Source organism: Pomacea canaliculata, linkage group LG10 (assembly GCF_003073045.1).
Source record: "Pomacea canaliculata isolate SZHN2017 linkage group LG10, ASM307304v1, whole genome shotgun sequence".
NCBI classification, from domain to species: Eukaryota; Metazoa; Mollusca; class Gastropoda; order Architaenioglossa; family Ampullariidae; genus Pomacea; species Pomacea canaliculata.
Window position 1 is genome coordinate 15,333,230 of NC_037599.1, and position 17,267 is coordinate 15,350,496.

The following is a 17,267-nucleotide window of genomic DNA, read 5'->3' on the forward strand; positions in this document are numbered from 1 at the left end:
GAAACTGCATCTTACTGTGAGCTGGAGATCAGATCATTTTATATCATTGGCATTATATAAATTGTTCCGCAAATTTCACGATTAGGCACGACGGCTAGACCACAAAAATTAACGTATTATAGACACAATATCAATTTTACATGGCTAGAGCTATCAGTCTATTAGTATGCAAGTTTCTAATTTAATTTTATTTCAAATTTTATTTCCAAGCTTTAGATATACATTTAGAAAACTATACCACACGTACGTCTGAAGCAGATCGAACTAAACGGAATGTACACACACCGATCTTTTATTTGTGTTTTGTCTCATCTTCGATCGCTGACAAAACACTTGTGTTTAAATCCATTAAAACTAAATATATGCATTTTTTAAATTTCAGCATGATATTAGTATTGAATGATTTGTTTGTTTCACATTTGCACACGATAAGAATTACGTCAATCAGCATTGCCAGTGAGATGATTTCAGGGAGAGGGGGAGTTAAATGTTCTCTGGTCATATTATAAAAGCATATTCCTTTTCTTCTTAAAAATAGCCTCTTGCTTTAATATTTTTAAGACTGAATTCCCTACGGTTGTACCATGTATGTGTATATTACAACTTCGTGGTTGTACGGTATATTGAAGTTTTATGGTCGAGTACAGTCAAATCCAAATAAAGTACGAATCCAGCATTTTATTCTCACGGATTTTATTTTGATTCGTAACCATAAGCAGGTTTTATTCAAAAATCTATCACTGGAAACATGAAGCAGTATTTTTAGTTAAAGTTATTTTGTATTTCAGAACATTAATTGCTAAAAAGTGCAATCGGATACAATTTACACTTGCCTTTCATTGGTCAATTTCAATCCATACGCCATTTTACCGCCATTTCCCTGTGATCGGTATGTCAGAAGGCGAAAATCAGACGCTTTCAGGAAAGGAAGAGGTAAATTGATTTTATTAAGACATAACGTTTCCTGTAAATTATATTACTTACTAGCAGGCTTCCAAATTTAGAAGGACTGCTGCCCATACATAAAGAAATAATCATATCCAAACATGGCTTTCCATTGCAATTCATCACCCAGTTTCAGCGGCCAAGTCCGTCAAACAACAAAAACGTGTAACGCAGGTACTGTTGCAAGTTTCTGTTGATCATCATAAAGAAATGATACGGCAGTGTAGCAAAGTAAATGCAGACACAGCTTTGTTGAAAGATTTGACAGTGTTTCAGTTTGAATATCTTTTACAATACTTAGCGTGCATGCGCTATTGTGCCCTGTTTCTGAAAACAATGTTTTTTAATATCCAGTTTTCACATTGCCTAATTGACTTCGCTATGCAGTCCATTTTATGATTTTTAAAAAAACTTGCATTCGGCTGTGGAGGATTAAATTTTGTTCAAAGAGAAGCATATAATTAGGTTCTGACGACAAATATTTTGCAAACGTCGCTTTCTGTTCCAGGTTCTTAAAAAAAAAAAAGTTGAAATAATGATCGATGTTAACAGACTAGCCGAGAATAGGATCAGTTGAATATAAGAGAGTAGGGGAGGGAAGAGTAGCGTATTTTTTCATGGAAGAGCTGTTGATCGAAATTATTTACTTAAAATACTAAAACTAAAGTGTCATTGTTTAAACTGTATAAATAAAATGTATGAACCATGTTTTCAGAGCATATAATATGCGAATGTATGCATGTACCTGAATGCAAGTGGACATGATTAACAAAAGAGGTATCCAAAGCTTGAGTAAGACAGTTTTCTTTTGCTGATCGGTAGATTATATTATTTTTTTTATTGCAAAAGAAAGTAGATGGTAACAGTATGACTCCCTTGTAGAGTGAAATATAAATGGACTATAGCCAAGGCAATTTGAGGAACAGTTAAAGTGGTGGTAGATTTCTGGAAACATTTTTGGGTTTTTGTTTTCACTGTGACATCTCAGTTACACCGAAACAAGTGATGTATCCTCTAGCTCTTGCTTACTCAATCAGTATTTCAAAACATACATTTTAAAATACAGGCAGTTCTCAGGTTACGTCAGCCCCGAGTTACGATGTCTCATGGTTACGACACATCTCCCATTTACTGTATAAAGCCTTGCTTCAACTTAAGTGGTTTTGTGTCATAAACATCGTAACGCGAACTTTGTGTTTGATGTGCATTTTGTAAGAATTAAATGTATTTTATATGTGTTTTTTGATAATTACTGTTAGGATAGGATAAGTGTATACAGTATGTTATTTACGTACAGTATATATGTATGTTCCGACTTACAGCGAAAATTGTTAACGACGCAACGTAGGAACAGAACAACATCGTAAGTCGAGGACTGCCTGTACTGAAAATGCAATCTTGCCAAGTATTTTCATTTGGCTGTATGGAAGTACATAAATAATTTTTTTCTAGAATATTGCTAAAAGATTAACACATGCATGCATTTGGGTGGATAACAATTTTCAAGTTATATAAGTTAAGTACATATCTGTGTAGAAACATACAGTTGGTGATATTTTTGAGGTCCACTAAAAACAGTATATGAATAGCCATCACTGTGCTGACCAAAATTAGGCCTGTTCTTTAGCCAAGATCTCCTCAGCTACCGCCAAGAGGTGGCACTGAAGCACTGAAGACAGTAATAAAGACAGTACTGATGTTCCCTCAGGCATGGAAAAACAAAAGCAGACCTTTCTGAAATCATATACTACTGATTTTAATTACATTGAACCCATTACAAAAGGGAGACAAGCATACATTTTGCACACATTACCAATACAACATTGACTTTTGAGTTGCTAGTTTTTCACCACGAGAAGTCCCAGAAACATGCAGTCACTAAGACAGGTGGAGCAAAAATGTTCTGCCATATGACATTATATAGTTTATGCAGGAAATTCTCAAAAATAGAAATAAAATCTTACATTAAAATGTATTTTTTTACTTTCATTCATGATCTTTTAGGCTTTAGTTCTTGTATAAAATAAAATTTTAGGCATAAAATCTAAACATCCTGAGCATATCTGCCCGAATCACAATTCAGGTACTTGTGATAACTTGTTAAGCCTCGTAACACCCCCCCCCTTCCCTGTGCAGTACGTAATAATGCCTATGAATAAAGCAGTTACAACATAAAAACATAAATTTTATACTTTAATGTATAATGCAGTAAAACCCTATACTGTTTACCTAAACTTTTGTTAGTCATAATTGCATGCCAGATTTTAAACATTTCTATCCAGCATTAGGCAAAATACAAAAGCATGTATGCTGTTCCCTTTAGGTATAGAGCTATAAGTGACCACTAATAATGACAACATTTGCATCTTCACCATTCCTTCCAGATTTATTGTAACAGTTCTTACTTGATTAATTAAATAATTTGAAAATACAAGTGGTCAGTTTATAAATTCTTTTTTGAAAGATACCTTGGTTGCTCCATTTTTATCAGACTTAATGGAATGTACTCAGGTTTGGGTGTTGTTTTGAGCGGTCCGGTGGCGCAACGGTTAGCACCTGTCACCAATACAGTGAAGGTTGGCTGCCCTGAGTTCATTTCTCGTCTCGGGCACGCTGTTCTTTCTCTGCACGTGGCATCTGTTTACAGGACTGGCTGCTTGCCGTAATATAGCCTTAGTTGCTGACACGGCGTAAAACACCAATCCCCCCCCCCTCCCTTGGGTGTTGTTTTAGATCTTAAAATGTACTCAACTTTTGATTGAAATCATCGAGGTCCTGTAACTTTTTAAGTGAAGTTAATTGTTTTGCTTCAGATGGAGGTGACTGAGAACGGCGAAGAAATGAAAAAACAAGAACAAGAAAAAAATGCAGATGACCTAAATGATGATTCTGTAAAAGAGGAAGAAGAGGAGGATGAAGATGATGAACCTTTGCCGTGTAAATAATTTAAGAATGATCTAGCATGCTTCAACCTTATGTGTAGAGCATTCAGATTTTTGTTGGACAGGGGTCAGATTTCAATCTTGTTGACTTGTGGTGAGAACATTGCTAGTCATAATTTTCTTAGATACACTTTTAAAATAAAAAACATTTATTTGCATCAGATTAGTTTAAACTTTTTTCACATCCATTGAAGAAGGTATAAACTAAAATCTTGTTTAACAATAATACAGATGCAACATTTTTAGGGAGTTAGTACTAATCCAGGGACAGAACACAACTGGACCCAACATTCTTCAACACAGATGTAATTTACAACTTTAAGCAGGTTAAAGAATGAGTTGTGTAGCTCTGACTTTCTGTCATGTCAGTGGTTTATTATATACAGGTGGGTTTTGTTGTTGTGGGGTTTGTTTGTTGTGTTGTTTTTTTTTGTTTTTGTTTTTGTTTTTTTTTTTGTTTTGTTTTTTTTTGTTTTTTACCTTTAGGAAACAGCATTAGGTGTTCATTTGTCATTTAAATATAGAGAAATCATCTTTTTTATCAAATATGAAAGTATAGGTTTGTGTCCTGAACTTGCTTAAGTACTTTATATATGTATATTGTTTAAACACTGCCATCACCTTCTGGAAATCGCAGCATATTTCTACAGTCGGGGTCTATAAGTGAACTGAAATGTATGAAAGAATAATGGGATTTAAGTTTGGGAAGTACTTTTGGATGTAATCATTGAACACATTGACAGTTTATTCACATTAGTAGCAGAAGACTGATTTGCAAATGTTGTTTTCAAAATCGTATAAGAAAAGCAGATTTTTTAGTCTGGATGTACAATGAGTTTTAAATGCATTGCTGTTGATGAAGTGGGTTTGCTGGAGAGACCAGTGGTGCTAACATCAGGCAAGAGGGAGAAGAAGAAGGTGGAGAGGCTGTCCATGTCCATCAACATGCCCAGCAGCGAAAAGAAGAAAGTTGAGATTCAGGAGGGTGCAGGAACCAAACTTGGTGATTGCCCACGAAGTAAGTTTGCACCTAGAAATCTTTTTACATCATCAGACCTTCCCTTGCTACAATGTTGAAATTAATTGAGATATTAATGCAGATATGGCTTGTGAAGCATTATTCCCTGTAACAGATGTATTTTAAATTGTATGTGTAATTTTGTAAGGGAGAAATAGTTTGAGAACATGATAATAAGTTTTATATGAAATGGGAAGGTCTGGAGCTTTTTTTTAAATCATTTGAATGCATTGCACGAGATTTTAGCAATAATTTACACAGAAATTCTTAATCAAAAACTAGCATTGTCTTAAACAACAATGACTGCAGTTATGACAATTGGCCTTTTGGAGATCCTTTAATGAACTAAAACAATGGCAAATTGTTTCGGCAGTTCAAATTTCAACAAAACAATATTATCAGAATTATAGAAGAGGTGATCACTGTCAAAAATCACAGCTTAAGTTGAAATAAATTATAGCTGGAGATGCTTTGAATGTTCATCAATGGATGGTCTAGTATTAAATGATTCATTTGCAAATTGTTTTAACTAAATGGTTGCTTGTGTACATTGTGTGGATAGTGGTTGTCCCTTCACTGTGCTCAAGTTTGCCTGAGTCACATAATTATTTGCTTTGTTGCATTTATATCCCACCATGTTGTTTTTTGCTCTCCATAGTAGCCAAGCATGAAACTACTTGTTATCCTATATTTTAATTTGGCGAGTAAACTTATTCAATAGTTCTGCTACTGGTATGTGTGTTTAAATTTTTCCTCCTTACTTTCCAATGAATGTACGCATTTTCATATTCACATGAACTGGTAGTATCTGCATTCCAACTTGAGCAGGTTTATTTCAGAAGATTTTACGACTTTAATTCGAAAAGTTCTAAAGTTGCGTTGTGTTTGTTTGTCCTTTTTTTTTTTTTTTTTCTGAAGTTGAGTTTAAGCTGGGGCAGACAAAAGCTATGGACCTGAAATCTCTTCATCGATTGTTATTTAACAGAGCTGGTTCAGTAAGTAGATGTTCATTTTTCTGGAGAGTAAATTTAACCCCTATCAGATGTTTTGATACCTTTAGGTTTGTAGCAGCTGTCCTTTTTAGAAAGCAAGTAAACTGGTAATAACACGAATAAAAATGCACTTTTTTCCTCTTAACGAACACTATTTTCGACAACCCAAAATAGGTTAGCATAATTAAGATGAATAGGTATTTGTGGAGGTGCACATTCTAAATAATTTGAATTATAAATTTGGTATGTGAAGCCCAGGGCAGGAGTGAAAGGCAGTAAACTGTTTGAGTATTTGTGTTTATAAAGGGATTGTAGCTGAAGAAGCAACAGATCCTCCCTTTCTTTTGGGATTTAAGGTTGTTCAGAATTTGTATTGATTTCAGAACACAGAGGTTAAGAAAAACATCAGACAATTCAGTGGCTTTGTGTTTAGCAAGGAAGATAAAGAATATGAGAAACGTGTGACAGCATTAAACAAGTAAGTTAAGCTTATTTATGTGTTGATGGTTGGTGAATAATGTTAGAAGAGATGATGATCAGTAGATCGAACATATTACTTCTGATGTCAGTGATTCATGTAATCAGGCTAAACTATACTTGAAAACTGGTTGCTGGTAAGAGGTGTTACTATAGTAACATAGTTTATCAATTATTTGAAAGTTTATATTCAATAAACCATATCTACTTGCCCCATAAGCAAGAATCTGAACCGTTAAGAAGTAAGGGCTATGAAAAATACTTGTTAATGTCTTTGTCTATATTAGCAGGTTGTTTTTTGGCTTTGATAGTGAAAAGTCTTTTTGTATAATGATTTGTGAAAACAGTTCTCATTGATGCAGGATGACCATCCCCCAGTTAAAACAGATTTGTGAGGTGCTGGATATTGAACGCAGTGGTGCCAAACCTGTTGTTGTAGACAGAATCATGGACTTCCTTATGAAGCCATCAAGTTCAGGGATGAAAGTTCCACAGAAGAAAAAGAGTAAGTGACAGGCAGTTTTAAACCTGTGTGCTGGTTTAAATAAATGGGATTATTTCCTTTAAAATAATAACGTCCCACATTCCTGCAAAGCATACGTGTTTCATAACAAGTTTGAATTAGGATCATTCTATACATGCTTTAGAGAAGAATCTGGCCAGAAAAAGAAATGTTATTTCAGTTTATATTGGCTAGAATATCTTGTTGGAATGAGATTTCATTGAAAGTTTAGAATATCTTCATATTGAAAAATCAGGGTGTTGAATATAAATCTGTATCAAAATGACAGTACAGAACTGGTCACACCAAGAATTATCTGAATTGGTAGAAGCCATCAATTGTTTCAATTGCATTCTTAAGAATTTATTGGCCTGTTATTTCTTGTCTCTCTCTCTCTCCCCCCCCCCCCCTTTTTTTTTTTTTTTTTTTTTTTTTTTTTTTTTTCCAAACAAAATACAGAGTTGGTGCTGTTTCTATGCTTAATTGTTTTGGAAATATTCCTTAAAGGGAAATCCAAAAGTTCTGGGGAAGGTGACCGAAAAAGCACAAAGAGAAAAAGATCCCCTAAGAAGGATTCAAAATCAAAAGCTAAAAAGGATACTGTGTCAGACATTTCTGACTCAGATGAAGAAGAGGAGGAAAATGAAGATGAAGAAGAGGAGGAAAAAGAAAAGGAATTATCAGAAGAGGAAGAAGAAAGTGACAAAGAAGTAAGTTAATGTTTCGACTAAAGCTGGGTTCTTGTCAACAGCATAACAGTATGCAAAGGTTTTGTAAACCCCATCGAAAATTGTTGAAGGTTCAAGTTACCCATATTAATATACTTGAGGTTTTAGTCATTATTTTCAGTAAGAAAAAAATACGCACCTATGGAAATATACTAATATTGTCATGATCTTGATTCCTGATGTCAGACTATTATTAATTTTATGACGTTTTATGCATGTAAATGTGTCACTGGCATTTTCTAGGAAGTTGTAATAAAAGATTTCATGTTTAGATTAATATTAAATGTCTTGTATGGCGAGACTTTCGACCTCAGCTCTTGCGTCTCATACCTCCCCATGTGATGCTTAGAGTGGTGGCATAACAGTTAGTGCCTGTCGCCAATACAGGGAAGGGTGACTGTTACTGGGTTCAGCTCCCATCTCAGGCATGCTGTTCTTTCAGTGCATGTGGCATCTGTTTGCAAAGCTGACTGCCTTGATTTGATGTAGCCTTCTTTGCATAAAACACCACTCCCCACTTCCATCCACTCACCCACCCCCTCTTAGAACTATCTTACGTGATTAAGCATATTTGCACATGGTGGGGAAACTCTAAATTATTAGCTTTATTGAAGTAACTTTAAGCTGTATCCAGTTGCTGAACGTGATTTTCATGTTTGTAGCCACCAAAGAAAAAACCAAAAACTGTGAAGAAACCGGTGAAAAAAGAAAATGCCAAGGCTAAAAAGCAAAATGGCAAACAGGAAAAGCCAATCAAGAAAGAAAAGAAAGAAACCAGAAAGAAATGTAAGTAGTTCAAGGATACCAGGTAGTTCAGATGTAACAAAATATAATCTAGGTTTACTTTTTAAAGTTTATTTTGACCTCCTCATATCTTTAATATGTCAAATAGTAAATATATTAATAATCTCTTATGTGTAAAGGTCCAAAATTGTGTTTAGATGTATTGAGGTGATCACATTGACCCCCAAAAAAGTCAGTTTTTCAGTGTTTTCTAATCAGCTGCAATACATTCTTTGGTTTCTGCTTTTTTAATCTAATGGCAACTTTATTATATGCATGAGTGTACTGTTAGATTTTAATGTCTTGTACAGCTGGCTCTGAGGATGATTCAGATGATGAACCCCTTGCCTCCAAAAAGGATGAACCTCCAAGTGTAAGTGTGTGTTTTTAACTCTTACATTAATTAGTTATATGAATTTGCTTTTTATTCTTATATTGTTGAGCAGGTTCAAATTATGTATTATAGTTGTGCCTTGGAGGAAGCAATCCTCTGACAATTTTAGTTAGAATGTTCTATTTTGTTGGTGTTTGATATTACATTTTTCTTCATGTTCTAAAATTTGGTCTGTCTGCAGAATGATGAGCTGAAAGAAGTAATCAAGAAAATATTAGACGGTGCTAACCTTGAAGAGGTCACAATGAAAACAGTTGTCAAGCAGGTCGGACTATTTTGAATGTTCTAAGGTTCTTCCATTGTGTGTGTGTGTGCGGGCATGTGTGCTCGTGAATAGTTTGTTATAATGCTTTTTTTTATGTTCCAGGTATATGACAAATATCCATCATTTGATTTGACAGACAGAAAAGATTTCATTAAAGCTACAGTCAAACAGGTTAGAGAGCTTATGTTGTCACTTTGTGCTTCAAAGTTTTAAGAAATGGATTCTTATGATGATTTCTGTAGTATTATTGTTATAGAACATAGTCTAATGCGCAAAACTGTGTTCATTGATATTTTGTAATGATCTTTTCTTTTGTCAACAGATCATATCCTGAGGATAAATGGGCAAGATGTGTGTGTGCAGTGTGTGGAACAAAGGGCAGCAAGTTAACCTGTGGTTCAGTTTACGACAAGAAAATGGTATTGGGAGTGCATATGTTTGTCTGATTGGTAGTCTGGTTGTCAGTCTGTCCCCTTTTCCAGCAGGAGGGCAGTTTGCTGTTTACTGTTAGATACTTTTTTTTAAAGCAAGTCAGTGGTGGCATCAGATTAACCAGTGCAAGAAAAAGATGTGGCAAACAGGAGTCTCTTCCAATCTAGGATCGAGTTCCTCCATGAACAGAATTATGTAAAAATGTTTTTGGACCAAATTTTAGATGAATATGTGAAAGCTGTGTGCGTGTGTATTCAAGTAGGCAGGACACTACTGAAAGCTACTAAAGTTCAGGAGTATACTGAAAAAGCTAGCAAAGGAAGGATTAAACTCATTTGGAAGACCATATTCTTTGGCTCTAGAAGTTGTGAGGGTTAGGGCCTGTAGTTCAGTTCCACTTATTATTTTGTCACAGGAATTTTCTGGTTTATATTACATGATGTGCAGTACTAAAGACAAATTGCAGCTAGACACGCAATCATGTGATAGATTTCATATAACAAAATTGTTAAATGCCAGTCATTTCTGATGCAATTTTTAGGCTGTTTTGTGGTTTGTTTGTTTGTTTGTTTTGTTTTTTTTTAATATTCATGTTTTTATAAATATATATATCAGATTTTGCATAAACAGCTTGTTTTTAAATGTGGGGTTCACAATTTCCTTATTTTTAAATCCTTATTCAAACCTCATTTTGTATGACTGGCAATATTCTTTTCTATAAATCATATACCAGTGTAAAGTTCAGAGACGTTAAATTTTGATGGTGTGACACTGTGCTTTTGTACCTTTGTAACAGTGAAAACATGTTTTTATTTCGGAAGGCTGGGTAGGTTGCTTTTTACTGATTTTTTTTTTATAAGGAAGAATCTTGCTGAAGTTATGTGTGTGTTTACATTAAAATAATATTTCAAAGTTATGAATTATTTCCTCTTTTTCCATTGCTGTGTGCCCTCCCAGTGCTCTGATGAGGCTTGCATTTCTTTTTACCAAATGATGCATAGTTAGTTTTAGAATTTTTTTTTTTTTTTTAATATATATATTTTATTTTCTTCATCTTTCCCACCTCCCTCCCTCCCACATTATCCCCTAAGTTTCTTTAACAGAATGATGCTCTGAAACACAAGTTTTAATATCCCTGCTTGTTAGAAACTGCATAAATTGTATAATTTTGAAGCAGTCACACACTTTAGAGGTGGGTGTTGCATTTTGAGTGGCTCGTCTTCATTATCATTTTGGGTAGTACTTTGTGCATACAGCAAGAAATTTTGGGATCAGATGGGGTAAATTATCCCAGTTTAAGACACTAGCATTTCTGCTGAGGCCTCAGATCTACCCGTATTTACTATTTGGTATTTATTGAGGATACGATTCTTTAAGGGGTAAACAACCAAAACCAATGTGGTGCTTAAAGATTATCATGGAATCCAGAGTGTGTAAGTAAATGGTGTAGGCTGTCACAAAAGTGCATTGTTTTTATTATTCTTTTACTATATTTAAACATAGGGGGGAAAATCCTTTTTCTCCCTTTCCCAGCTAAACATCTCCACCAAAAGGTATTTTCATAATTGCTCTGAGTTCAGCATAAACTACATTTGTTTATTTACAGACACAAGTGTGTTTGTTGCATTATTATTATTATTGTGGTAGGTAGGAAATTTGAAACAGTTTACATAACCCAGTGTCGGAAAATCTTTTTGACATGTATTAAAAGAGAAAGGCAGTAGCTGTGTCTTCACATCCACAAGAAGCCTCCTTGAGCTAGGGTTCAAAGCTTTTGAATGGCAACCTTTAGAAAACAGAAACTGTTTCAGCACCGCCTGACATCTTTTGCTTGCTTAGTAAACAAGATTTGTTAATCTCAGTGGTCAAATATTGTACTGTTACTGTAAAAGCTTCCACAATATCAGTGCTTTGAAATACCAGGAAAGTGTTCACCAACTTGTCCCCACCTGACTTCTTAAAAGTCGTATTGCATTATTCATTTAACTGCTGTCCTGCAGCAAAATTTTTGCATGGTGAATTTCTAGACGTTTGCCTGGAAGAAAAGGGAGTTAGAAAACGGTTGTGCAGACCTTTTTTGTAACTAATGAAGAAGCATGACATACAAAAGTGAATTGTGGTATGAATGGTGTCTCAAATGTGTGGACAGAGGTTGATGGTTACCTGTTATGATGTACTGTCTTCTTCTGAAGACTTAACCCATAGGAGGAACACTGTACAAAGCATTTTTCACCAAGATGGCCCACTATATGCCAAGTCTGACCACAGAGACCAGCCTTGAGTGCAGGCTGAGTCTTATGTGCACTGGGCATCCAAATGGCCTTTTATTGAAAACAATTGTTGATTGACAAAAGCTGCTTATTTGGAAAAAAGATTTTTCTGCATAGCAGTGCCTACATAACTAAAGCCTGGCCTTGTTTAAATAGTTTGTCTCATAGAGTATCTTTCAGAACTACTTATGTACATAATGTTTAATTGTATGAGATCGGCATCTTGCATAATGTTAAAAGGAGGCCATCGGAGGAGGTTGCCAATTGAACATAGGTCATTCTTTTATCTTAGAAACATAGTTCTTTAAAACTTGCATGGGGAATTCTGAAAATATATATATACACTATTTCATCTTCCATTGAGTTTGCCATAAAATGTACTATTGGTGAAGAATAAAATGATCAATTTTGAAACGCACTAGCTTTCTGTCCATCGTGTATGTGGAATGCTTGATGAATAGAAATTCATTTGCTTTTTTTTTTTTTTTTGGTTTTTGGTGGTTTTTTTTTTGGTTTTTTTATATTTAAACAATATTCATCGCATCATTTAGTAAAACTAGTCGCTCGACAGTAAGCATTTACAACGTCAGATAAAATAACCAAAGATAAAAAGTATTGAAAACATTTACTGCAATGGTCAGACAAAAATTAAAACATTCTAAAAATAGAGTTACAATGAGCATATAGCAACGTAGCTTTTTAATACGTTTTCGCAGATGATCACACGAATTAAAATATTAAAATAAAATGTAAATATTTTATTATTTTGTGTTACTTTGTCTTATTGCAACTGTTTGTCCGTTTTCGCTTGTCTCCGATCCGATCACACTGCATGCAATCTTCGCCATCTGTTTTTGGACCTCGAGTAGCACGTGCTATGTTCTAAGTTAAGACACCAAATAAACTGCTGCCTTGTTTATCTGAAGCCTAACTTCGTGATGCCTCCATGCATGCTAAGCTTACTAACACCAAGTTCGCAGGCTGATGTAGGAGTCGAGGTACGCCGGAAACGTTGAAGTGTTTTGCTGCAGTGGAATATCTCCTAGCACCTGCTTGCTCGCTGCGACGACAGTAGGGAGAATCATTCATGACCCTGACGAGAGTACGAGAGTGAAGAGAATGTGTAGGTGGGGATTTCATTGAGGGAGAAGAATGTATTGAAAAAGAGCAAATGATAACAAAGGCATGTAATAATGCACAGAAATACATTTACACCGAGTACATTTTTTTTTTTTTTGGCGAAGCATCTGCCGCTGTTCTCCACAAGACGGGAGGAACGCGTTCTCTAAAACACTTTGCTGTCTCAGTTTCACATTAGGAAGAAAATTTTCTCTTTTACCCAAACATGTAACACAATCATCCATCTTTTTAGCTTTTAAAAAGAGTCCAGAACGTGAAAGTAAATAAAATTACACGGGAGTTTCTTGAACTAATACAGCAAGCTGTCCGGAAGGTTGTTCAGTAATTGATTCCATGCATGAAAGCTCGGGACTGTGGTGTTGTGTCCTCGGCTCGTGACTGCTGCAGTGTTGTAGCTGCTGCAGGTCTGTCTGTCGTATGACGTGCTGCATGTGGATCTGGTTGCGGATCTGCGCAGACTGAAACTGCTCGCGGGCCACGAACTCCTGGAAGCACTGGCGTAGGTAGGCCTCCTTGTTCTCGCGGCGAATGTATTTGACCATCAGCACCACCAGGCTAAACGCGTAGAAAAGCAGCACCACCACGATGTACATGAGTGCATTCAAGCTTTCTTCTAGGGAGTGTTTAGCCGTGTCGGGAAGTGCAGTGGAGCATATGACGGAGTCGTTGGTAGAACTGAAGTTGCCCATCAGAATGTCCGGCACCTCGCCTGTTACCATCGGTTGAGGCGTTGTGCTGGCCAGTTCCACGTCGATTAGTGACAAACATGGTCTGTCTAGCACACCCATTCTCTAAGTCCGCGCCCACCGTGGAGTTTTTTGTCTGAAAAATTAGCAAGAGTTTGCAAATAATGCAGTTACATTTTTAAACAGAATAACCACCTAATTTTTCTCTTTTCTTTTTTTTTTTTTTTTAACTTCTGAGACTTTTGGTAGTCACACTTCCTGATTAATATAATAATTCTGTGGCGTAGAAAGATGCTGGGGTGGGTGTGGGGGTGAACTACATGCTGACAATGAACCACACCTATGTTCTTGTTCCATTGTTTGACATCGTTATCATTTTGTTCTCTCCATGTGGTGAGTGGGCCGAGTCTGGAGGTACAGCAATAACAGGTCAACTGTGACAGAGATGGAACACTAAGCCCTCAATACTATGGGGAGCAAAAGGGGATTTTTCTCTCTATAGTTATACCATGCATTTTATACTTACAGAATTCATTCTATAGCTATACAATTCCTTCTATGCGCATTCTATATTTATATAATTCAATTCTGTAAGGATATATTGCATTCTATAGCTCTGTAATGCATTCTATACTTACAGATTAAATTCTATATCTAGAGAGAGAAAAACCAAAGCATTTCATTTCACTCAGAAGTTGTTATCCAATTCGTTTTAAATACACAATTCCATCCTGTAGCTACAGAATCCATTCCAGCGATACAATTCATTTGTATACTTATAGAATGAATTCTGTAACTACGGAGTGCCGTAGGTACCATTCAGCTCATTGCGATTGAGCGACCACTGAGAGAGGAAGAGACATCAAGCGAGACAGAGAGAAGAAGAGACATCAAGCGAGACAGAGCGAGGAAGAGCTAGGCATCAAACGGTCCTTTCCCACCCCTTGCCTGAGTGCCAGTGCGCATGGTGCCGACCGAGCTTCCTCTCTAGCTTTATGATGTATTCTATAATTATAATGCCATTATACATGTGCACAAATTATATAATATGTTCGATGGTTATGCAATTCGTTCTATAAATATTGATCAGCTTCTTACGGCCAGAGACAAAAAATTATACAAATTCCCTGGCGCCATAAACATTTTAAGTATTCGCTCGCCAGCTGTCTGCTGGCCTGTCCGCATGCTAATGCATCGTCTGTTCCTTTTTCTAACATTTTTCAGCTCTACTTATTTCACATTTATTCAGATTTACTCTCTAATATTTGTAAAACTACATTCTGATTCACTTGACAACAAGTTAATTAGAGTATGGATCTGTGCGACTACACTCCCGATGAGAAATGTGATTCTTGCTCTGTGTATTTTCTCTTCTGCTTGGCGATAACTCATACTTCGATTCCAGAAATGTTAGCAGTTAATATTATTGTATCTTACTTTTGTAAAGCGCTTTCAACCTGCATTGATAATGGGAAAGACGCTATAGACATCACATTTCTTCTTCTTATTATTATTATTATTAGCAGGAGTAGTAGTTTCAGTTTTATTCTCCTAATATAACAAATTTAGTCCATATTGACTTCTGAACGTGTCGTCTAACGTTTTACGTTTTGACTTTCCTTAGTGCCTATGTAGACTCGCTGATGTTTATGTTATCCATAATGTACAGTCAGAGCACGAGACAGCTTAATTCGTGTGTCTGTGAAATGTCCGGAAGCCTATGAAGCTAGCTTTTGCCAAATCCTGGCGCCAACAACTCTCTGTGACAAAACACAAAGACCTTGGCGACAACTGTTACTGCTGCGGCCATTCACTAGATACCTTGTACTCACCTAAACACAGCCGCCATCTGAAGCCACCACATTGACTGGTCAGTCGAGTTCCGCTGCAGGCCAAGGCATGGTGCAAGCATCACAACAGTGCCCTCCAGCTTCCCGAGCAGACTACCAGACTGTCGTGATAGCAGTCACACCACCGTCACAGGTTGCAACTATGGGTGGCGACGGGTAGTGGGTGGGTTGGGAAGGGAACTAGCGATCTCTCGTTCTCTGTCTGTATCTCTCGGGATTCTCCAGCATCTGTCGAAGTTCAAACTCTATGTCAGCTCCCACCACCTGCGCTCTGCCTCCCCATCTGATGTCTAGCAGCAGCTGCCAGATCCCGCTACACTGCCACCGAGCGTGTCCGAAGTTGTGTTTGTGCTCGGCACGCGCGCGCGCATAATGTCAGGCTGGGCCTGGTGTCTGCTCTGTGCTTTCACAACATCGTGAATGAAGCTGCACCACGGCTCACACTAAACAGATGCAGGTCGTTCATCCTTTCGGCGGCGCCGGAAATTACCAAGCAAACAAAACGCAGCATCGAAAGGGGCAGGGTGAGGTGGGGGGACTTTGATTCTCTGCTGTACTCCCTTTGGAATGTAGTACAGGCAACTTCGTGGTTTCTACTAACATAATATTGTGGTGTCTACAGATCTGGTTAAAAACATTTCAACATCTTTTTTTAACAATTCCGCAAATCTGAAATCTTGCCTATGAATTTAAAATGTGTAAACTTCTTAATTACACAATTGTTTCTATTTTTTGCCGAAACATCATATTGTTAATGTTTTGAGATTAAAAACATAGTGGCTCGTCTGCAGCGAAAACAAGAAATCCCAGTTCCACACATCTGTGATCTTATTGATATCCTATTACTGTCTGTCGAGATTTTTTTCTTCTGGTTTTTTTTCCACCTCTGCCGACAATCCGTACAGTTTCGTAACGACCTAACCATCGACATCAAATGAAAGGCCAGTGTCAGGCGCAGTCAAACCGTGAAGCCCAACGATAAAAACATCTACCTGCTCAAACTTCTACGATTTAAGTAAGTCTGTGTATACCTGCTTGATAAGTCACGTGACCTCCCCCTCCCACCGATCACTTGTGACGATATTAATGAGCGTAAGGCTCTTTTCCTTCCATCCCTCGAACACAGCGCGATGAATGACAAGTAGGTAAAAACTGTCATAGACGCTCACGCGCGCCCACCACTCACGCAGTCGCCCGGACATTAGCGGGATCTGAACAAAGACAACAACTGTATCTGCCTCCTCCAGTCTCTGTTCAAGTTTTAATTATAAAAAGAAATGCTCTAATACTCGCTGCGTAAAAGTGCACAATAAAAGTAAATGAAGCAATATCTCAACTCAGTTACATCCCAAGATGGCTGATTATAATTACATAACACTTCTAACTATGAATATTGTACTAATAGAGAGTTTTTTCCCCAGTCAGTAGTCAATTGGATCTGAAGAACACCAGGAAATGTAATTGTCAAACAACGCTCACAACTGAGGCTGTTCTCCCGACACACTTAATTGCAGTCACTGGAGACTGATGTGCCCTAAATTCACTAATATATATTCCCCCAAATATTAACAAAAAAAAAAAAAAGAAGCCGCCTCTATGGCACAGACGTTGAACTCCGGCACCGCCTCTTGGGAACGGGCGACCGCACCCTCTTTACTCAGTAATGCCAACGATACTGAATCCTTCTCGATTCGCATCTTAAGCTGAGCTGCTCCTAGGGCCAGTTGCTGCGCCTATTAATAAGTTATAAAAGGAGAGGAATTTACATACGTTAAATATTTATGTGCAGCGAGCACTATATTAACTACATGCTGTCGGCATCAACAACAACAGATCACATAGT

At 36.9% G+C, this 17,267-nt stretch overlaps 2 protein-coding genes across 2 annotated transcripts; one reads left to right on the forward strand and one right to left on the reverse strand.

Annotated features, from left to right (window-relative positions):
- The first annotated feature begins 787 nt into the window (after positions 1–787).
- On the forward strand, positions 788–12,162 carry LOC112573717 (protein DEK-like). Its single transcript, XM_025254298.1, has 12 exons — positions 788–933; positions 3,759–3,882; positions 4,750–4,905; positions 5,824–5,900; positions 6,281–6,375; positions 6,737–6,879; positions 7,384–7,586; positions 8,267–8,390; positions 8,699–8,760; positions 8,963–9,046; positions 9,149–9,217; positions 9,369–12,162. The coding sequence occupies exons 1-12, from the start codon at positions 892–894 to the stop codon at positions 9,378–9,380; spliced, it is 1,191 nt and encodes a 396-aa protein (XP_025110083.1). The 5' UTR covers positions 788–891; the 3' UTR covers positions 9,381–12,162.
- A 155-nt stretch (positions 12,163–12,317) lies between these two features.
- LOC112573718 lies at positions 12,318–15,974 on the reverse strand. Its single transcript, XM_025254299.1, has 2 exons — positions 15,407–15,974; positions 12,318–13,710 (listed from the first exon to the last, which is right to left on the reverse strand). The coding sequence occupies exon 2, from the start codon at positions 13,674–13,676 to the stop codon at positions 13,158–13,160; it is 519 nt and encodes a 172-aa protein (XP_025110084.1). The 5' UTR covers positions 13,677–13,710; positions 15,407–15,974; the 3' UTR covers positions 12,318–13,157.
- Between the last annotated feature and the right edge of the window lie 1,293 nt (positions 15,975–17,267).

Excerpts from the sequence above, each read along its gene's own strand:
- LOC112573717 (XM_025254298.1), top strand. The coding sequence starts at position 892 with ATGTCAGAAGGCGAAAATCAGACGCTTTCAGGAAAGGAAGAG. Across the intron at positions 6,880-7,383 it reads AGTTCCACAGAAGAAAAAGA|GGAAATCCAAAAGTTCTGGG; the intron begins GTAAGTGACAGG and ends TATTCCTTAAAG. Across the intron at positions 8,761-8,962 it reads AAAAGGATGAACCTCCAAGT|AATGATGAGCTGAAAGAAGT; the intron begins GTAAGTGTGTGT and ends GTCTGTCTGCAG.
- LOC112573718 (XM_025254299.1), bottom strand. The coding sequence starts at position 13,676 with ATGGGTGTGCTAGACAGACCATGTTTGTCACTAATCGACGTGGAACTG.